The 23,703-nt window shown below is 47.0% G+C and overlaps 1 protein-coding gene across 1 annotated transcript in view; it reads right to left on the reverse strand.

Moving 5' to 3' along the window:
• The window catches only part of bcar1 (BCAR1 scaffold protein, Cas family member), a 74,700-nt gene extending 52,201 nt beyond the window's left edge, over nt 1-22,499 (reverse strand). The window contains exon 1 of the mRNA XM_066713535.1: nt 21,943-22,499. Coding sequence (XP_066569632.1) covers nt 21,943-21,954 — 12 coding nt within the window. The 5' untranslated portion in view covers nt 21,955-22,499. The remainder of the gene's footprint in view (nt 1-21,942) is intronic.
• Between the last annotated feature and the right edge of the window lie 1,204 nt (nt 22,500-23,703).

Genomic DNA, 23,703 nt, shown 5'->3' on the forward strand with positions numbered 1-23,703 from the left:
CACTGCCCCTTCATCATCATTGGCATCAATGTCACAGGGTGCAACCACCAACAGCTCTGTTGAAGTGCTGCGTAGGGAATCAGGAACAGGGTAAATAGTGGAGGTGCACAAGCTCTCACTGATGACAGGAGCAGCGTGGCAGACAACAGCTCGCAATGGTGTTTTTATTTTTTAATCCCGTCACAGAGACAGACACGCGTTATCACATCGTCACCTAGTCAAAGAGTCTTTTTGTTTTGTTTTGTTCTGTTCTGTTAAAAGCACCCTGTTTATGTTGCAACACCTGGAAGAGGAATTCTGCAGCCCACGTCCTGCTGAGACAGGTACAGAGATCAGCTGACTGCAGATGAAACAAGCTTTGTTTACTCAGCTGGTCGTTTGCTAGGTTCTGGGATTTAGTTTTTCCCCTCCCCGTGCAAAATCACACAGGCTGACACAGGCCATGACAGCTTCAGCAGCCTGCTGCTTTTACTGCTTTTAGACTAAATATAGACGCTCTGCCCCACGGATATAGATCAAACAGGAACGCCTGTGTCAAGGGTCCGGTATGGCTGAGCAGGGGGACTGACCTTGCCTTGACCCGGACTGCCAACAGAATTCCCTTGATTCTTTTTCTATCCCCACACGCCCCCCCCAGACACTTACACAACCACGCAAGGCGCTCACATAGCAGCCAGCTGAGGTAAGAGCTCGCTCTCCACTCCTTGCCTTTGTCGAAAGGGAGATAAACCACGCAGGGATTCCACGCCTTGGAAGGCCACCTCCTATCAGGCTCCAAGTAAAGCCTGCTGCCTCCACTGCACGTGCTCCAGGACCCCTGCTGTGCTTCCCCACCTCTCGCCCCATCAACGGGAAACACACACAGTGCCATTAAATGTGTCATACTGCACCCGAGGGCCCGAGTGGAAACCCACTGACCGCCCCGACCAGGACCAATAATGTCCAGCCGGCTGAAAACATCAAAGCCAAGAGGAGACTGATTTTGACACTGTTTACCCCGGACCTATCAGCTCCTGCCAAGCACACTACAGGAGACTTGAGATGCTGACAGGCAGCCCCCCCCCCCCATCACCACCGCTGCTGCCAACACTGCAGCCCAGGGGTCCAATCCAAGAGACAGTTGCCACGGCAACCCTGACACTGGGCCCCTGAGGCTCTGTCCCGAGCTGTCGGACCCTCGTCCTCACACTCGCTCTGAGCAGGACGTAGTGCTAGTCACCATGGCATCACAGGCCCGGCCAGGCCCAGCTCTGCAGCCAAACTGCACTGTGGTGTGGCAGCATGGAGTTCGGCATAGGCCTCCTGCGATATCAGCACTGGGATCTCCTACTGACCGCCTGGGTGGTGTTGACCCACCAAGTGAACCACTCTGACTCTGACTGTCTTACGATGGGATTTTTTCCCCCTGTCGACTGCAAACATGCATGTGAGCCTTAGTTTTACCAACAGAGCTCTCTCTTCTTCACAAAAAATAGGTTTCCTGCAAATTTAAAAAAGAAAACGTAAAAAATGTCTGTTTAACAGGAATGCGGAGAGTTTTTCCCCATTTCCTGTGAGGCCAGACAGCCCCTGAATTGAACTGGACTGTAACTGTAGACACAACCAGTAGCCACATGCAGGCCGCTTCAGCCATCAGATAATGCCTTTCACCCACGCTGCAATTAACATTGTGCTGTCAGGGGCCATAATGGATGTGCATTACCGAGCACTGGAACGTAACTACACGAGCCAGCAATCAGCTATTCATTAACCCCTGTGGAAACCAGGCTCTCTCTTGCAGCCCTGCACCGGCTTCACCTCCTCCTGCTGCTGTTACTCTGGAGAGTCCAGCCCTGAGCCTCGCTACCAGAGGTTTACAAGCAGCCAAGTCTTTTCCCAGAGAAGCAACTCAGTTTGTATTTTTGCTCTTTTAAAGACAAAATGAATATAACAACTACAGAACAATGCAAAAACCTAACAAACAAACATATAAGGCTGTATATCTTAGTGTTCAAATCAACAATTATGTGTGTTTTAGAATATTTTGAAACAGCACTACTCCAGGCGTGAGATTGCAAGCTCAGGAGTTGTCAGTTACACTGCTGCCTCTGATGGCCTGGAAATGTTTTGTATAGAGCACATAATCCACTTTCCACCCTGACTCATCCTTGCTCCGAGCAAACCCCAGTCTGTGCACCTGGCCCCCACCATTAGAAAAGGTTCCTTAGGTAAAACCCTGGTAGTGGCACAGGATGGCACAGCACATTAGAGTTTAATGGAAGGGAGTGGTTTACCCAGCTGTACACATGGAGAAGCAGGGTCACAGTTCAGATCGCGGTATGGCACAGTTACACACAGGACAGGCACGAGGAGAAGGGCGATATAAAGTGACCGTGTCCTTGAAGTTGATGTGGAGGCACTGCACGTCAAGCGTCTAAGAGGGGGCGTCCTGAAACAGAACTGCACTCAGTGTCTACACCAAAGAAAATCCATGAGCTGGGGACTGTGCCAAGGGTTGCCCATCACACACCACACCCCCACCCCCGGGGCCGACAGTGACCCTCAATCTGTCACTCCATCTCCACCGCATGCCGCAGAGATGGGTCAGCACACACCACTGCACAGAGAGACAAAGACAGGATGGCTCTGACTGACCCAAGGCTGCAGAGAGAGAAGACCCGCAGCCCCACCGCAAGCAGAGGAAGTTAAATGGTAAGAACCAGTCACTGATTTATTTTTACTATTAATAATAATAATAATAATAATAATAATAATAATAATCTTTCTTGTACAGCTGATGCTCTGAGGGAAGTAATTACAGAGGGTAGTCAGCCAATCATGCAGGCCTGGTGTCAAGAGTTGAACTTCTTCTGCCAGCCAACCTGGCAGGCAGCCTGGCGATACTGTCCTAATGCACCATGACCAGCGTGCCCTATGGGGCTCTGCAAGTTATGGGTGTGGTGTTGCACAAGACCCAGAGAAATGATTGGGGGGAAGTGAAAAAAACAAAAGCAAAAAACAATGAGAAGTCTTGAGCAACACATTTTATGGTGATGGACGGTCTAACGGGATGACACAGGGCTGTGTTTTCCAGCACTGGCCCCCGCAGCACCAGGACTTGGGCGCTTTCCGTCTGGCGACCGTAAAGAGTCTCTTTGCCAAGCCTTGCAGTCGCCCATTAATCAGGTGCATGCTGGGGAGGAGGGGGGGGGGGGGGGTTTGGGTGTGTTTGCCGAGGCTCCTGCGCACCGTCAAGGTCACTTATTCACGGGAAGGCCCCGGCAGCTGCCATCCATCAACTCCTATTGATGGCGTGGCGGAATGGGAGTGACAGCTCCTAAAGATTACAGATGGGATCTAACGGGGAAGCTGTTGCAAAGCACTGAGTTATTTACACATTCATTTTCTGATTTATTTTCTTCCTTCCCCTTATCAAACGTCTCCATCACTGTCGCCTCAGAAATACCGGGAGAAACGTTTGGTCGGCCTGCAGAATCGACTTACGGAGAGCTTACAGGGGATCCGACGAGATAAAGGGGAAAAAACTGTTTGCGGTTCAGGCTAAGAAATCGTGGTCTTCTTGTTGCAGCAGCAAGCGTGCAGATTGTTGGAGCATATGTCCGCTATTTGGGTTAATGCCCTGAGTATCTCAAAATCTGGCCAGCAGATTGCTTTCACGGGCAAATGCTACAGGGAGCTAAACACAGACTTCTCTTCTCGCTTTGTTTGCACACCGGCTTGGGAAGATGAATTTTCCCCGCTCTGGAAAAGGCTCTGAGCACGTGCAGTACCCAATCTCTCCAGAACATCTCCGATCTCCTTCTGAGAACTTCATCGCTTTGGCAGCAAAGGACACGACACACTGTGTACCAGCGTACTGCAGGCCAGGTGGGATCAGGTGTTCAGACATCAGTGCACAGGAGCTGTGCCCGGCAAAATCAGTGCTCAGCAACAGACAGCCATGCACAAACCTGCTCCAGCCTTTACCCACAGCTCCAGCGTTTACAATTCACCTAATGAAGACCCTTTGCTTTTTAATCACGCCCATATTAAAGGGTCAGTGGAGGATAATGGTCTCTTGACTGGCTCTGTGATGTGTTCTAGAATCTGGAATTCTCAGGTTCTGACCCAGTTACCGAGCAACAGAAATGCCTGCAGGGCCAGGAGGCATTACCAGAAGACATCTAAACGGCCTGCATGTGGCCAGCGCTTTGCACTTGGTCTGACCGGGAAACTGATAGCATGTGTTTTGAAGGATGCGTGTCTTTTCTCCTACAGCATGCGCCATTCGGAGGAGATAATAGATTTTAAACAGCAGGGCGAATGACAAACTGCAGTGACATTTAAAAGCAATCCGCGCATCGAGGCTCATTTGAACGTTTTAGAGGCGCGGTTTGTTGTCGTCCTCGTGAAAAGAATACAACACTTCTAGACGGGGTCCTGTTAGAGACCGCGTACCCAGAGTCAGCACGTGGGCTGCTCAGGAAGCTGCGATAGGAGCTGTGGGCCTGTGAGAGCCTCGATTCAGACGCTGTATCTGTCTGCAAACACCCACCGGCTGTGCCTTGTACACTCCCATCAATTAAAACAGCAGGGAAACAAGCAGGGAGAAAAAGCTGCCAGGGCACAGACGTCACCTGGTCTCCTCAGGACAGCACACATCATTCAGGGAGTATACCAACCTCTCCCCACCCTCTCAAACCAGCATGAAACTAAGCACAGCATCCTTCACTTGAAACAAATTACATCTCTGGGCTCAATATCGTTCATCAGCTTTCATCATAATTAAAAAAACAAAAATAGCAACAGGTAAAGGTGCTCTCAGGCAGAGGCACATTCCTGGCTGGCCCCCCAGGCAGCTGTAGGGAGGGCTTTATCAGTCACCAGTGTGGGGCCAGGTCTGTTTAACCTCCCCCACCACCCGTGGGCTCTGAGGCTCACAGCCCCTCACTGTGGGAAGCGGTTTGCATGACAGACACAGGGAGCCGTGTGTCTCCGTAGGGAAGAATTGCCACCACCCAATAAATCACTGGCAGGTCCACACCACTACATCACTGCCCTCATGTACTAACAAATCCTGACATATGTGACAGAAAAAGCAAAACACCCTCCTGGTGTCCGATAATCTCCTTAATGGTTGACTGACATCTAATATAAAAGTTTTCTTTTTTATATATATTTTATTTAGTATTAAATGGATTCATTTTGATTCTTCTTATTTTTTGTTTGAGGTGCGGGAGGTAGAGGTGCACACAGGTCAAGAAACACTCACAGAAGAAGTATGGGGGAGGGGTTTGGTGTAAAGATGATGACATCCTATTTTGCCATTCCTCTAATTTTCCTGGATCTCTTCTCCCCAGATTTCAAAGGCCTCTGTGGTGTGAGTAAGAACCAGCGTCTCCTTCCTCCTCCAGCTGCCAGTGAGGGGAGTGGGGCTGGGCTGGGGGCCAGGAGGCTGTCTCTGTGATGGGCAGGGTAGAACACTGAGGCTGACAGGCGCCGTCTATCACGGGCCCGGGCCCCGGGAGCTGCCCCATGTCAGCAGCATCTCCGGCTGGCCCTGCGGGCTGCAGGGAAAGATGGGGCAGGGCAGCGGGGAGGCGAGGGAGCAAGGGATAGCACCAGCTTCCTCTTGTTTGACACTGCAGCTCCTAATCAGCCCTTAGGTGCATTCATTTCTATAATCATGCAGTGTGGAGGAGGGTGCTGTAGACAGTTCCTCCTGCTTGCACTGTGAAAATGTGTGGACAGCCCTGACCACCCCACTGCTGTGGTCCAGCCACTGTCCTTGAAATGTGTTGCATTTACGCTATAAAAAAAAAGTATCTATCCTGACCAGCAACAGTTAGCTGTCACCAGGTGTCAGAGAGGCAGTGGATTGGAGTCACTAGTCATCGTGACACACTCACTCAGCTAGCTGAAAACTGAACAAGAAGCTTTTCTCTGACTTGGTCTGTGGGTGGGGGCCCAGGGGCAGGGTGGGGCAGGGCAGCCTGGCTGTAGGCAAGGCAAGGCATCTCTTGCCCCTGAAAGATGGCATAGGGACCATGGCTATTCATACAGTGTGCTTGTCTGTTTTTTTATTGTTTATTTATTCATCTCTTTAAAGCCAACAGCCTCCATTTATCCACTACCCCCACCTCCACTTCCACCCCCCCACCCATCCCAGGCTGAAGCAAACTGGGTAAGAGGATTTCCTCACTCAGTCTTAGTAATTATAACACTGTCTCTCCTACCCTGCATTTAAAGGTTAGTTTTAAAGCTTCAGTAAACCAATTATCCATATCCTAGTATGAAAGGAAATCTGTAGCCATAATGACACAGATATGATATATATACATATACATATACACACATATATATATGTATATCTCTGCTAATGCTGAGCACCCCCCGCTGCTGGTCAAACCGCTCAATTTGCTTGCATATCTGCACACTTCAGACAGACAAATCCTCCGATCCATAATAACTATGATATCCCTCAAGAAAAACATAAAAGTCACACAGTTCCGGCATTAATCTGTGTCCCGAGGAAACTAGTTCATTCTCCATCTCCAGCCTAGCTTTTTAGTTAAATTAGGCATGCATGTCACAGCCAGAGAAAGCTACATGGCCATTAAAACTTGCTCATCATGTCTCAAACCTGCATTATGTGGAATAAAAATCTAAGTATTAAGTACATGTCACAATTCATAAAGACAATGCCTTGTAGAGCTTAGCCAGTGACCTACATTCCAATCACAGACTTTAGGCGAAAGCCTGTCAGCACCACATCCGCAAAAAAACTGTGTTTCTCCAGACATGTGAGAGTTTACCAAGACAGCCTACAGTGCTCCGTCAGTCTGACCCGTCCTGCTTCACCCTTGGCCCTGAGTGTCCTGTGTGAGCGTGCCGTGGGAGAGGGTGCGAGTGTGAGTTAGTTAGGTGAGCCCATCTCTCAGTGAGCAATGCTGTACTCTTGACTGTAGCTGACAGCCAGCTCTGTGGGAGTTGCCATGACCTTGGAAGGAACAGATTTGGTTTTTAATCCTGAAAGGGATTTTTTTCCTGGGAAAAAAACAAATCGAGCAGGATTCACAATACTGTGCCTGAGGAGAATTCTGAGAATACTGTGGAATTCTCGGGGATGGTTCCGGAGTCAGAAGCAAGAATTCTCCACAGTAGCTCCAATATATAAAGAGGACTGACAAGGTGCCAGGGACCCGGGGCTCCTAGCTTTTGACTGCTGCACACTAGAGGCGCTCTGCAGCAGGCCGGAGCACCGAGAGGACGCAAAGGAAAGACAGGGGCAGCCATGGACAGTCCTGAGACACAGGAGGGGGCAAAATCAGCACTTCACTGGCTCCTAATCCAAAGTGCAAAGCGGGCAGAGGTCACACAGTTGGGTTCTCAGATCTTATATTAACGCACCCAGCCGCCCACATCTGTGACATAATGAAGATCATCAAATATCCCCTAAAATATGTACCTGCAACCTTCCCAGATTGTCTTCCTATCTCTCCCCCAAGCCGGCGTTTTGGGGGGTAATCACAGTGGAAGGGTTTTGAGTTATTAGCAAATTTGTCATGCCTGTTAAAAATGTGCGGGATGTGACAAATGTTAGTTTGTTTTGTTTTTAGCTTTTTCACAAACATCTGTAATTTCATTCTGACAGTTAACTTCCAAGGAGCCCCACATATGGGAGAGTAGGCCACAGAAGTTAGGAGTGGGAGCTCATTTGAAAATACTGAAGTGACTGCAGACAGGACTGTTGTTTCCTGATTAGTGTCTCACATTTAAAGACTAAAAAGAACAATTTTACACAGAAGGAAAAAAATCAAGAATGAAAAACAAGAAACTGAGAAAGAAAAAACACAAAATTCTAAGACAAATCTCCCAGCTGAATAAGTAATCAATGAAAGCAATTCTGTCAGCTGCACTGAACCCGTTCTGTCCGGCCTAATACACACTGAGCCGAAACGATGTCTGTAATCTGAGAGACAAGCTAAATGTAATTTCCCTGAAGGGTATTGGGAGAAAATCCACTTAAACAACAAATATTCTATCAGCGTGGAGAGACAAAAAATACGAAGAAAATATTAGAATATTTAAAATATGCAAAACTGTGTAATGTCTGTTGAATCACTCAGAGTAAACACTTGCAATGAGCCACAAATGTGGAAAAGATCTGCAAACACGCTGATCGTAGTAATTGCCAAAAAAAAAAAAAACTAGGCTAAATAAATAACTATTCCATATGGTCTCTAATTCGCACATTCATTTTTCAAGTTATGTTGTTTGGAATTATCAAGAACTTTTGACACATTTTCCACAGCAGTTTCAAGGATATGAATATGTACAAATACACACACACACACACACACACACACACACACGCACACACACACACGCTCCTTCTCTTCATTTCCCAATGGAAGACACAGGCCAGCCAGAATTGCAGGACGCAGCAGAAAACCAAAGAAAGAATCGAATCTCAGCAGCAGAGGAGGAAACTGTAAAACTGCACAAACAAAACAAAGCCTGTGCCCGCTGGGAATGACCTCGACAAAGTGTTAATGACTAGAGGATGTGCACAGCTCGCAGCCCGGCCAACACTTCAGAACACCAACAAAGGAATCTATCAGCCAGCCGGAGTATCGCGGACTCACGGCGCTGATTCTGCGCACAGGGCTGAGGGCAAACCCACAGCACCCGCCTCAGAGCCAGGCCTGGATGCCCATCCACATTCAGCCTGCTCCACACGTGCCCCCACAGCGCTGGAGTCTCCGCAGTGGCTGCCAGACTGTTCCTGAATGCAGGTTGTGCAGAAACAGTTGCCGCCACACAACCTCACACATGGTACCACCTCCAGGCCCGAGAAATCAAAGCTCTGACAATTAGTTCAAACTGAGGGGAAATAGAATGTATCAAAATAAGAAAAATGTCAGGTCTTTAATTTTTATGTTTTTTCAGGTTTTTCTTTTTTATGAGACTAACCGCCGAGAACAATGTCTCTCCACCAGTGCGTTAAATTTACGGCATTTCCCAATATGCCACTTTGTTGAGAAGTCCTTAGCAGGCTGGCGGCCAGTGGCGTCAATATTAAAGGCCAAGCGAGACACCGGAGGGGCCGGCGCTGCTCGCTGTCTTTGATTTTCCAATAAAAATGTATGTGTGTAGTCAGCCAACAGAGTGGAGGGGGTGCTCGCTATTAAATCTCCTGGACTGACTAGTGGAGTCAGGCCTCAGCCCCCCCCTCCTGCCCCAGGTATCTGTTAGCTCTTAGGCAAACAAACATGTAAACAAACCATGAATAAATAATGGCCTCCATTCCAAGCACAGTCACGTTCAGAAGCCCTTATTAAACCCAGAGGAGGAAAGGCCGTAGGGCGCAGTACTACACCCATGAAATGATTACTTTGCATTTCATTTCCTGCAAATTGGTCGTTTTCCAACCGCCAAAAGAATTTTTATGAGTTTGAACATATCCCTTTTGTATGGGAAAAGGAGGAGGGCTTTTTTAACATTTAAAAAGGAAAAGGAAAAGATAAGAAAAAAGATAAGGAAAAAAAACTAATGGTTTATATGATATTACATGAAATGTAAATATTGGTGAACATGAAACGTAAATATTGGAGATACAGACGCAGACTAAGGTGAATAAAGACAGAGAACATGAAGTTAAAAAACACCTGCATTCACGTCTGTTCAAATGAGCCATGCAGACAACCACGACCGAACACAAAGACCCTGCTTTCCCAGCACTGACAGCACAGAGCGGGTATGGCTACAGGATTAGGTGTGCTTCTGTAGTGCCTCTAAAAATACACCTCTCTTCACGATCAGCTCAGGGCCGTCTCCTGGACACATTATATATTTTCAGCACACAGCCACTGGTTAAAGATTAACTCTGTGTTCCTCTCCCAAGGTCACCGAAAGACTGCATGAAGAAAAGCTATGGAAATAACCTCACTCCATTCCCCTCAGATCCCTCAGCCCACAGCAGAGCTCAGACTGGAAGGCTCTCCAGAGCAGCATGTATTTTAAATCAGTCAGACTACTAAAACAAACTAATCATTCAGAACACACTATTTAGCCACACGCTAGGATGAAGGAGGTTTCACAAATCTTTTCTAATGTGTAATCATAATGGTTGCACTTTAATATAAGGTGGAGTGATTCCTTGTGAATTAATATATGAATACCACAGGATTAACACATGAATATGTCATGCACTTCATCTGAGTTCTGGTGTTAATCACATGTATAACAGGGTTAGGGTTCATGTGCTCAACATCAGAATTCAGATGAAGTGCATGAGGTGTTGTGGTATTCAGATATAAATTCATGAGGAATCACAACACCTTATAAACTGTGAACATAATAATAATAATAATAATAATAATAATAATAATAATAATAATAATCTAATGTATATAGGAAGTAAATTGTTCTTAACTAAATTACCAGGACAGTATCTAAAAAAACACTTAATTGTCATACAACCAGGTGCAACAACACAGCATCGTCCCCTGTAAGGAAAGCTGAATTTGCCAGGTCAGATCCCAGAGACGCTGCAGCGGCGGGCGGCTGTGCTGGCTCTATGCAATGCCCCTGTGATTGGCAGGATGAGGAGCAGCAGACACCATATCCAGGATGCAGCCGGCTCCCACCTGCCCCGGCCCCGCCCACAGCCTCTCTCTGAGCGGGGCAGGCTGCAGCTCATGTGCATCCTGTTTGGAAAGCCACTGAGCAGCCAGCAGAGCAACACACACCTGGGGAACAATAGGGTCGCCTATTTACTCCTACACCGGCCTCATTAATTAGTCTGCTTGTGACAACAAACAGGGCACCGCTCACTTGCAGGAACTTAATTACAATTATTTTTATTATTATTATTATTACTATTATTACTATTAGGTTAGCTTTACAATACCTCATTGAGATTCTCTGACTAAACTTGAGATCATAAAGAAGTAAACAGCACAGTTGGACTGCCTACTCCCCGACACCAACTACCCCCTGTCCCCACACGAAAGCCTGGACAGCAACCAGCCCTGGGAAAGGGGTCTTGCTCCTCTGGCACTCTAGTCCAGGGCTCCCCAATACAGACAGCTGGCATACAGAGGCCCCCGCACCTGCCAAGTCCATCTTGCTAACCTGCCACATCCACACACCCCAAAAGCAGCCTAGCTGTTGTTCACAGCCTTCCTGGGTGGGGGGCTGCAGCAGCAGGGCAGCTCACTAAAGATAGAAGTTTTTTAGCCTGAGCTATTTCTCTATTTCTCTTCCCCCCCATCTCATACAATGAGAAATCAGCTCAGAATGAGGAATAGATTGCCTGCCCTCGCAGTTCAAAACCTATTCAGTAGCAGCTCAAGCGGTTGAAGCTAATGTCTTCGGAGGCTCAGAGGGAGCCTTAGGCCAGCAAAGGGGGAGCCCAGGACACACGCCCCCCCGACTGCAGTCGCAGGGCCTGGGCTGCTGCTGGATGTGCATTAAGACCAAAATAAAAGAACATTTATCACCATCTACAACCACAACCGATACATAAAACAAAACACAGTCATACTTTCCATTGTGCAAAACAGAGACTACATATTTCTTATCATTCTGCGCTTCCAAGTGCTGTAATTTGTATATATCGAGGCAGAACTGCGAATGATTTGTAGAACAAGAGCGTTGTGCAAAAAATGCGTCCTTCCTCTCAGGACATGAATCAGCACTAAACAGACAAAATCAAACTCTCCCCTGAGTATTGTCCCTAAGCAGGGCTACTTTGCACTGCCAACGCACTCAGATCACGGTCCACAGCCATGGACATGAGCGAGACAGCCATCGAGACGGGGCTGAGAAAATGGAGACGTTTCAAGATCTCAGCACATTCTGTTAATTACTTTTCAGCAGCCCACTCCCGCAAGGCCAGATTTACAGGGTCACCAGCCCTCCTTAGTAGATACAAGCTCTCTGAGACCTTTAACAGACACACAGCTGACAGGACCTGAGCTGAGGAAATCGACTGGCTCTGCAGTTGTGGGGGATGTGGGGGTACGGTGTAGCTCTGAGCCGGCATTACGACCACTATTCAGCAATGCAGCATGTGCACCCAATGACAATGAATTAGCTTCAGAAGATAGAAGAAGAAAACAATACTCATAATCTCAATTCTGAACTGCGAAACTGTGATCCTTTGACTCCTACAGTCTACACAACATATTAAAATCACAATCACAATTACTTTCAGAATCCTAGTGTTAACCTGTGTCAAGATCACAGATACCCAAAACAAGAACATTTAGGGGGCAAATGTTAACACACCAGGTCCTTCTCAGGGGCCAACCTTGGCAGAGGAATGCAATTCTGAAATCAACCATTACAGGAATTGGTTAAGGTGGATCAGGGAGAGAGAAGGAAATCACAGCTTTACAAGAAGACTGCGTGGACGTCCATGTTTAGATTAATCTGACAGGAAATGCAAACACTGAGAAGCCTCTGAAAAAGTGTCTGAGACCCCGGGGCAGTTCGCCAGTTACCCTGAAAGACCCTGGCCAACAAGGAGAAGGAATCAACCAGATCAGAAAAACAACTTCAAATGTCTCTCATTGTGGCAGCCTTCTTGTCCTCCTTTAATGACTTTTCATCTTTTTTTCCCCCTCCTCTCTCTCTCTCTCTCTCTCTCTCCCTCCGAAGCCTGATAATAACTTAGTTTCCTTTCATTATTTCTCACAAGTGTGGTCTAATCCTGGAGCCGGCTGTAATGAAGGGCAGCAGCAGAAAGGTCACACCAAAGCACTGGCAGTAATGGAGTCACCCAGCAGCCGCCAACCAGCAGAAATACTTCACCTTCTTTCTTTTTTTTCACCCTTTTTTAATCCCAAATTACATTGCAGTCTCAATAATCAAAGGTCACGGCACGCCATCCCCACTGCCTGCAAAATTAAACATTTCCATTTCATTTCGAGGAATATAATTACACTGGAGAAGTTGTGGGTAATGGAGGGGGAGTGCGTGTGTGTGGTGCTGTGGGGCGGGGGGGTGTTTTTTTGCAGCTTTCTTTTTTCTTCAAGTGGAAATCCATTTTAATTACGAGAATAAGCACCGTCCGTAGTAAGGATCGCCCTCATTACCCAGTCAATTTCAATGGCATATAATTCCTAATGACACTGTAATTTGGGAAATGTACTGCGGAGTGCCTGTAACCTTCACAAAGCCTGCAAATGGATTACAGATACTGGTTTCCTGCCTGCTCTGGTGGACTAAGCTGATTAGGTTCTGTAAAGGAATTCTGGGTTCGTTTTTTCGCCCGTTGCCACCGGTCGAGCCCTGGTGCCCCTTCATTCTTCATGAGCGGTTAGAGGGTCACGCCAGGGTCAGAAGAACACTATCCATTCACAATCACGCGGGGGGAGGAAAGATGAGTATAAATTATTCTACAAATATAGCCATTCTGTACTGAAAAGCTATAGAGTGCCTGTCAAGGCTGCTGCAAGCTGTATGGCTGTGTCGCTTGTTGATGCTGAAGGAAGCTCAAATCCCTCTCTCCCTCCCTCTCTCTCTCACCAAGGCCTGAGTCCAATCGTTCAGCACTGGGAGGGAGATCGATAACCAAAAAGCAATTGACTTAAGAGTACAGCGTCGGGGCGGCCTGCGATGAGCTCACTGACGCATTCACTCACGCAGACCCTGAAAGCCACGCTTCTGCCTCTCTGGCAGGTGCGTCCTGATGATGCATTTGCCCGGCTTCTTCCAATATTAATGATCACAAAACTGCATCGTTGTAAAGATGCTTTTTACACGGCAGTCTGTGCAAATCACAGGGAGGGGGAGGGAAGAGGGGGGCTACAATAAGACTAACACTGCGAGTCAATACGGGCCGGAAGAACTGCCTTATTCCCTCAGAGCAAGGTCTTCCAGTGGGGCCACCAGCTCGGAGAGTTCAGGTGCTATAAACAGCAGGCAGCTACACAATGTTACAGGAGGCTTCAGAATTCCACTTCCAAATGGAATCCACAGCCCAGCGCCCTTTGGCAGCCTGGCCATGAACTCCGCGCTCACGGCACGGCCTTGCCCCCTGTAGTGTGCCAGAGTGTCCCAGAGACATTCTTCAGCAGAAGCCCCGCCTCCCCAACCCTCCTGCTCCAAGGCTGAGTATTGCAACTGATGGCTGATTCAATGACTCTGACCCAATCTTGATCTCATATCGACAGGCCAATTCAGAAATAACAGACTCACCGGGTGCCCTCAGCTGCACACGGCTCCAATAATTCAAACATATACCCCTGATCAATAGCCGGCCATTAACACTCAGACACCACACAAACTGAAATCAGCTGCAGGATTTATGGACAGCACTGCCAGAGCCGGCGACAGGACCCTCCGCCTCCCAAACACGCATTACTACTCACTCACTGCAATCAAACGACACGAAAAAGTCACATTAAGATTTGTTCCAAATCAATGCTTTGCAATTAAAAGAATAATAATAACAATAATGATGGGGAAACAATAAACATAACAAAAAACAGGCGTCTCAGAGAATAATTTATACTGCAAAAGACCAGCCTTCCTGTCCTTCAACTAACCTCAGAGGCTGCTTTAAAAGCAGAGGGAGGATTTTTTTTAAATTAATAAAGGGGGGTGAGAGAGGCTACACTATCCCTTTCCAGGTGAAGGAGTTTGTATCTGTAGGTATTAAACACACAGAGACAGAGCACAGCACGGCACCCGCTGACCCACGGGCACGGAGCACAGCACCACAGCAGGGTCAGTGTAAGTACTTTATCTACAGGTCTTTTCGGCGACATCACAGCTTGTTAGGGCTCAGTGGTTCGTTATCGTGCTTGCAAAGTCACAGGTCTCGCTGCCCTAATCTTTCCACTCTGGTGTTAGATCTCGAGGCAAACAGGGGCTGCAGATGCTCTCCAGCAGGATCACACATTCCTGCTGTTGCCACAATTTTCACCCCAGACCACTGTTGCAGAAATGCGAAATGCCTGGATTAAAATAATCAACGCACAAACAGGCTCTTCTAAGGCAAGTCAAAAGCCAATGGCATGAGGAGGGACGGCTGGCTCTTATGCTCTCGTTTGTTCCCAGAGCCTTCCTCCGGCCAGCAGCCTATGCGCTCCCCATCCCGCCGCGGATCACGGTAGCCGTAATAAAGAGGCAGCCAGCCGGTGTGAAATGACACCAGGCTGTGAAAGTGGAGAGGCCTGCCTGAATTTCACACTGGGCTGCCCCCCAGCCTCTCCCACAGTAGGGCTGCTTTCTTCACAAGCCCTGCAGTACAGACTACCCAGCGTCCAGCACCATGACAGAAAAAACACAAGGTTCCCAGAAGGGATAGAGGAGGTAGGGAGGAAGAGGAGGGTCAGGGGGAGCAGCCAAGAACTTTACAGGTCCGAGAGGGAGAACGGGCGGCAGGTTAGCCTCAGCACAGTTCAGGAGCAGCACACAGAGAAATCCACCGATGGACGCAGGACGCAGACACGAGCTACGGTGCTGAAGACTATGCCCTTGCTGTGGTGGAGGTGGGGTGCGCAGGGGGAGCAGGATTGACACACAGTGGCTGCGGCTCCTCCGAGAGGGGGGGCATTCCGGAACCCTGCCGAGATCCCAGGGTTCCAGGCTGCACTGTTTGGCAGCTGCCGCCTCAGACAACGCTGGCTCAGAAAGCACATTCTTTAAACTGTCTTTTCCTTTTTTTTTAACACTAAAATAAAGGGAGAGATATCTTACACAGAGGGAAAATGCCAGCGTTCTCTCTTCCACAACTCCCCGTTTTCATAGCTCACATTCATGCAGCCTCTCGCCCCCGAGTCGCCCCCGCACACGCAGCCTATTGATCCCGGCAGCCCCTCCGAATTCCTCGGAGACGGCTTCTCCTGCAGGAATGTACAGTACAGGGCGCAGAGGCTCTGGTATGCGCTTCCTGGCTGGAGCGTGACACTCAATTCTGTTGTCCATTGTAGGACTTTCATAAGGGAAGACTGCTGCCCCTTGCCAACACCCCCCCGCCCGTTGCCCATTTACAATTCGTCAAAACCTTTTGAACATAAACTGGCCTCTGTTGTGAAGCCCAAAGAAGATTTGCAGAAGTTGATATCTGCGGCAGTCCCAGGCCAAATCTCCACTTCTGTTCAGTCACGATGGGACTTTGGAATTGGTAAGAATCCCAACAAAGTGTGTGTGTGTGTAGGTGGGGGGAATAGACTCACCAGAATTCATTTTGTAACGCATGTGTACGCAGCACAACACACTAGCTGACACTGTGGTTGTGTCAGGTAGCGTGCGTACACAGTGGAGATGTTGAGAGCAATCGCTCAAGTTGAATCCACGGTGTTTCATTCCTGCGAATGGACTGTACGTACTGAACACACTGTCATTGTGGGTCTGGGAACACACATCCATACAGCACACCAAATCACCCCTCCAGCCCACAGTGTAAGTGCCATCGCGCTCTCTGCTCAGCCGTCCACTCCACACCAACAAGTCTATTAAGTGGCAGATCTACTGATCCGAGATATTAAGCCCCAGATATATGTGCCGAGGAAGACAGGCTGCTCGGCCCTGGGAGAAGAGATAGAGCGAGTGTGTGTGTCAGTGTACGTGAGTGTGTGTGTTCGTGTGTGTGTGTGTGCGCGCATGCAAGTAACTGTTTATTAGTGGGCCTGTGCATGTGTGCGTGTGCGAGACAGTGTATTAGTGTGTATGTGTGTGTGGTGTGTCTGTGAGTATGTGCCTGTGTGTCTGGTCTAGCAAAAGCCGGGAAATGGGCAATCAGGACCGAGTGACACCTCCGCGGGGGAAGGCTGATGATGGCTTACCGTTACCGGGGCAACCCACATAAATAGCGGAGGCCTAAATCGCGTCATTGAAATGCAAAGACCTTCTTGCCGGTGATTATGAATATGTATGGGCAACATCATCTACGACAACTGTCAAATGTCAGCCTCTTTGCAAGGACTATATTAGAGGCCCACCGAGATCAGCCCACTTGTCTCTCTTAACCCCCTGGCTGCCGTGCTCTGCTGCTGGCATGCAGCCTCTCCTGCCGGGGCCACCGGGGAGCCACACGGCACCTTAGCTGTGGCAAGATGTCAATCTTGATATCGCATTGCTGGATTTGTCTCACATTCACGCCTTAATCTGGACACAAAACCAACCTCATTTGCTTAGACCCACATAATCTCTCCCTGGAGACTCATGCATGTGTGCAGTATGTACACATTTGATATAATTATAATAATAATAACAATAATAGTTTTCATTATTGCTTTCAGTGATTTTTTTGTGTGTGTGTTTTGTGTTTGTTTTAATTGATTTACAACTGCGACTGCTATTTGGAAAATGCTGGCAGCAAAACCTACAGAATTATAACATCCATCCCTTATTGTTCAGAACAGCAGCAGAGTATTTTATAATCTGTTATTGCTTCTGACAAGGCTGGGGGTTTGATTGCAGAATAGTTGACTGAGGCACGTCAGAGAGAGAGAGAGAGAGAGGGGAGAGAGGGAAAAGAGAAGGAGAGAGAGAAAGGAAGGAAGAGGGAGAGAGGGAAAGAGAGCGAAAGGGGGGGGGGGGGAGAGAGAGAGAGAAAGGGCACGAGCATTCTCAGAACCAAACTCCCAGTCCACTCACTGATCCATTCCCCTGGGGACAGCACTCTTTAATTTTGCATTCATACAGGAAAATCAAACACTCCCATTAGCCCCTGCTCTTCACCCCCTCCCTGGGGACGTCTACCACGACATCCATCTCTGTGAATGTGCCCTGCTGTGTGTGTGACCTGTGGGGTTGCTGACTTACAATCCCATTTGAATTTTGAGATATACATTTTTTTCCTCTCTCCATTTCCGCGCCGACTGCAAAGGAAGCCGGGACTGAGCAATTTAAAGGAGGCCTGCGACGGCACTAATGAGGCATTTGCTGAACGGCCTTCCTGCCCGAGGAGCTGTGCAGAGAAGCTGTGAGGCAGCTATCAGCTCGAAAGACCACGGCTCCCTCTCTTCTCCCTAAATACATCAAAGCCGCCGATACCATGGCTCCCAGCACTGCTGACTCTATACAGTATTTATTATTATTATTATGTTTTTTTTTTTTTCTTAAGGAAGGGCTGACTCTTTCTACAAACGGTAGATTTGGGATTAGCTCAGGAAACACAGAGGCAGAGAGAACAGATGTCTTTCAGATAGGCTGCACACATCCACTGGCATCTTGCAGAGCAGAAGAAAATTGGGCCCAGAGCAGTGCCCTGTGTGTTGTGCGGCTGCTGTGGCCTGATGGTGGGAGAAAGATAACTGCAGTGCAAGGCTGTACAGTCCTTCATTAGCAGCAGGCCAGTGGTGCTATTATTGGTCTGCATGTGAGAACACGCACTCGCGTTCTCTCGTTCTCTATTATTATTTGGTTGCAACAATCACCAACTCCTCCCACAGGTGCTGCCCTTCCTATGGTGATTCTACTTGATATCTAGTAGTCTGCTTCTGATTTTCCAACCAGATTTTTACCATAATTATTTGTTTATTTTATTAAACATATATTTTTAAAAGCCACTGAAAAAAGTGTAGGAATGGACCTAACATTTAACATTATTATTAATAATAATAATAATAATAATAATAATAATAATAATAATAATAATAATAATAATATTAGATGATGATGATGAAGGAGATTGCCAAAGTTCATACCTACTATCTACCAAACCCTCGACCAGGGAACGGGTTTGGTGGAATAATAATAATAATAATAATAAGCATTCTATTTTTAAATAATATTTATATAACTGTATTATACATTACCTCTGTATATAAGGTAATGCTTGCCTTTTGCAACAGAGGACGAAGCCCTGTTCTCCTCTGCTATCCTGGCTGTACTCCGGAAAGGCAGAGTGTCAATTTGCAAAGCACAAAGCAGGCAAACACACCCCACACTGACTGACACACATACAGAGAGCAGTGCAATGGTAAAATAAGCGGATATACCATATGGGCCAAAAAAAAGGCGATGACACGCTCTCTATGACACACTTTTGTCTCCTATGATATTTTTGTGGTCATGTGATAGTTTTGACTCCCATATCAAATTTTGTGACAGTGTGCTGTAGTGTTATATAATACAGTGTAGTGTATACCTAATTTCTACTACTACTACTACTTACACTAACCTACAAACTATCACTATCACAAATTACAAAATAGTACATATTCAATACTATAGTGTGCAAAAAGTACTTTCATACGCAGTTTCTTCATATACTTCACTTACTTAAAATGTATTACGTTAATGATGATGACGATTATTTGTATAATTTCAAAAGTAAAAGTCTTCAAAATGAATACATGTCGTTTCAACAGAGACTGTAAGTTAGCACTGTAGAACGAAACCACTAGTGAATATTACTTCTCAGATCAGGCCAGTGGATATGTTTAGGTAGCACCCGGACTGGGAACGAAAATAAAGTCAGAAATGGTTTAGTAATGTATTTATTTAGGTGGTTACAGCTCGGTAGGGTAGATTAGATCACTGTGCAGCATACATTCTTTACAAAGCGTTTTTATAATGGGTTACATGGAGACGGAGTGGTTTGATTTAATCCTCCACTATATATATATATATATATATATATATATATATATTGAATTTCAACTGTAGGCAGGCCTGCATGTGCGAGTGCGTGCCCTACCCATAACACCAACTTAATACAAACCCAGAGAAAACAAACAGTGAAACAGACCCTGTGAAAATGTATTCAATTCAATTTACATCAGTCCATAGGTGAATGCTTTTTGTTGTTTGCTTTGCTTTTCTTTTCAATAGTGTACAGTGTGAATCTGTTGCATTGAAAGACCAATCTAATAACACAGCAGGCCAGGACAGCAGTGAGCAGCTGGGTCTGTGTGCAGGTCGGGTATGGCGCTCAGAACCGCAATGTAACCAGCTGCAGTGGCACACGGGGAGCAGGGGCCACAGCCGGGCACCTCACCTTCTCCCAGGGTGCACAGCACACAGGTGAGCAACAGGACAGAGGGCAGAAACCCTGACACTGGTCCCATCCCCTACGCCAGATCAAACGGCCTCTCCTTAAACATTAAAGTGCACTTCTGTTACAGGCTTGCATTAAGTGAAACAGATGGCAATGCAGAGCCAGCTTCGACCCCTGCAAGGGTGGTACACAGGCTACTCGGTTAAAAACAAGACTGTGGGGACACTAGCCTGAACAATATATTTGTTGTAATAACTGTTTCACACAGCAGTGCTATATCGCGGATTCTCAGAAATGGCAGCGTTTAAATAGACACACACACCTAAATTCACATGGGGAACCCCGGGGAAACAGATTGGCAGCACATTCCTGTCTCGTATCTGTGACCTCAGCCACCCTGTGCTATTCTGGCGACTCTCTGCCCTTTGGCACACAAAACCAGAGGGCACGACCAGCTGGTCTGTCGGAGTCCTGGTACCCCGGCTCAGTCGCCACGTCCCGGGCAGCTTGGCGCTCAGTAACCCGGTTCTGACACGCAGGGTGTAACACCGTGTAATGTCAAGGTTAAAGGAGCAACACGTCTCCAGCCCAGTGCAAATAGCCAATATTTACTGCCTCGGAAAACTGGTTCACCAAGAGTCAAGTGCACAAATATGTTTCTTTCTCCTTCTTATCTAATATATTTCCCACTAATACTTTGTGCTGTGTTATAGCACCTACCCTGTAGCTGTATAAACACTGTGCAGTATTTAGCTATATTTAAACAAGGTAGCTTTCTTGGGAGCAGAACCCGTCAGTGACCCTCAATGCCAAGTGGAAACAAAATAAGAATAGTTACAAATGAGTAAGTGACTTGACAATGATACGGAAACATTCGAAGCATTTCTTAATAGCTACTTTGTAACGTTTCCATGGAGAATAATAATAATAATAATAATAATAATAATAATAATAATAATAATAATAATAATAATAGACGTTTTTTGTTTGTTTCCTCGTATTTGTGTTTAACCAAACGCCAGTGTGGAAAAATACACTAGCCGCAGGAGAGGAAAAAAACTACATTTTTGACATAACTGATCTTGCAATTGCAAAACACAATCTGGGAAAGATGTTGCCTCAGGTAATACAGATGTTAAAGGCGAAGTACTGATGACACCTAGATATATATTCCCCCTACAAAGTTTCACGGCACTGAAAGGCATGCAAACAGTTTCTCCAAGCTAGACTGCGCAAACAAAATCATACATTTAAAACTGGGCGTTCAGATCTTAATAAATAACATAGAAGACTCTTACGGTTGATGTAGTTGATTTATATTCATTTATATTAATATGATTGTTATGCATACCATCCACAATATTGTAAAAATGATATTAATCTGTAATCTTGGCTCTTTGCTGAAGCTAATTCCTTTAATTCCAGTATTTGTTTAAAACGACCAGACAGGACAGGTAGAGCATTTAGGGAACAAAAAAAAGTTCAGCACTGTTTCGCCAACGCAATATTATAATATAGTTCAACCTCAGCTTCACTGCACACAGAACTAGCCGATGTTGGCGTTTTCTCTCCTATAGGATAAAAACTAAGTTTCCAAATAAATAAATGATATCACGCCTGTAACATTAGTTCTGTACCCGCAGGGGGTTGACAGTCTGCCAACCTATAGCGACCTACTGCGTCCTGCGCTCTTGCGGTTTTGTGGTTGTTTTTTTGGAACAGGTATGCAAGAGCAAATATCTAAATTGTCCGATTATGCATCTTCAACGGTCCCAATTGTCTCCGCATTCACCGTTAAAATATGTAACACATACACGGGAGCAGAAAGCAATGCATGCAGTTTTTAGGAGATGCCACAGCGCCCTGGCAGACGCACCGCACCGCCCAGTCTGGAGACGAACCCGCACACCACGTCCCGCACCGCACCTCCCGCATCTGTACGAACACGTTGACACATCCAACGCAACTGATGCGAGTCTGGATATTGTCTTACTTACCGGGACAGACATCTTGTAATGTGAGGGTCGCTCTGCGCTGCGCCCGATGCCAACCGCAAGCTACTTCAAGCTCCGTCTAACAGCGCAAACAGCTATTCTGCGCTGGGAGTGCCACTGGGGTTGGGGTCTTGTTTGATTTGATTAGATGTTTTGGGCTGCTGTTGATGTGGATGCGTTTTATTTCTTTGATTCCTTCATTGTGCTCCTGTGTTCTTCGTCGGTATCCGCGGCGCAGCCAAGTTCTCCAGCGCGTCAGGAATGTGGCTTTTATCTCCAGCCCCTCAAACAGCCCCCCGATCTGCCCCGTCCAGCGCCTGTACTGGGGACACAGAGACCCCCGCCTCCGTATCTCCGCTGCGCGCAATCAGACTTTCTCTATTTTGGAAATGTCACCAGATTTCGCTCTTCTTATGTGTCCTGTGTATCGGAGACGCGCAGCGGGTGGGGGTTTCCGTGCAATCGCTCCAGGAGCCGATCGCAGATGTGCGGCTGCAAATGTCACTCCGGCGCAGGAGACGGGAGCTGCTCTGGCTCCAATGATGGGATCAGCAAGTTCTCTTTAAAGGGATGGCCGCCCGGAGGGGCAGCGCAGGCGCTTGGAAAATAGAGGCAGCTCTTTAAAGGGGACGGCTGTTTCATTTTCTGTCGGCCGCGGAACGTTGTGAAGCTATTTGAACTGCGGGACATTGTGGCTTCGTTTATTTTAACACACTCCATTTAGAGGTTTGTGCAGCGTTGTATGTGAGATGATGATGCTGAGAATAGTAATAATAGTAGTAATAATAATATCTTAATCATCAATAGTAATAATAGTAGTAATAATAATATCTTAATCATCATGCTCATGCTCATACAAATATTGCTATTTGTCACAAGTGCTCTCAGTTCCTTCTAAAGCCTCAGTCTTCCTCTCTATAGGTGTATGCTGTACCTAGACTAAGGCAACTGTATACATTATAAACCACTGTCCAGTCAAGGCTTCGGTTAGATAGTCACAGTTATATCTGGAAATAAATGTTCTAATATTGCAATGTGTTCTGCATATAAGGACTGCTGCTAATTAATTCATTAATTAATAATTTAGTTTTTTGTGTTCTTGTTGTGGAGCAGAGTGGTCTGCGCTGCTCCCTGCAGCTCCTGGCTCTGGCCTGTGCTTGCTCGGGTGCCGCAGTGAGGTTGGACATGTCTTGGCGAAGTGTCAGCGTGGGGTCCACTTTAAAACTCAAAGGGAGTCTCTTTAAAACCCAGGACCTGTTGTGCAAAGTCCCAGGATGGCCGAGAGATAAGGTCTTGTGGTACTGAGGAGAGCATGTGTATTCCAAAGAGGATGCATGTTCCAATGGGGATGCAGGTTCTGATGTTACACTGTTCTTCTGCAGTGGTAGGCCGACCTGCCTGCCCTCAGGTGTGTATGTAGGTCACTGCCCATTGCCCATTCTCCGTCACCCAGCACAGCCTGTTCAACACTCCCGGCTGCTACAGGGACACCGATGCCTTCTGGTTCTCATCACAGCTGGATCTCCTCTTTACTTCTCCTCAGGTGATTTTGTCAGTTAGGCAACATTATGTATACATTCCAGCATCTATAGCTCTTTTTTTGCAGACGATAGCTTCACAGGTCCTGTTCATTCCAGGGACTAATCGCCCAAATCGGATCAATGAAGTAAATGGGACGTGGGCTGAAACAGCAGCCATGCCAGTAATGCCCTGAAAGTGTCAGCATAGCTCAGACCCCTTTAGGTTTCCAGCAACTGTCAGGAA

This window comes from Amia ocellicauda, chromosome 9 (assembly GCF_036373705.1).
Source record: "Amia ocellicauda isolate fAmiCal2 chromosome 9, fAmiCal2.hap1, whole genome shotgun sequence".
NCBI classification, from domain to species: Eukaryota; Metazoa; Chordata; class Actinopteri; order Amiiformes; family Amiidae; genus Amia; species Amia ocellicauda.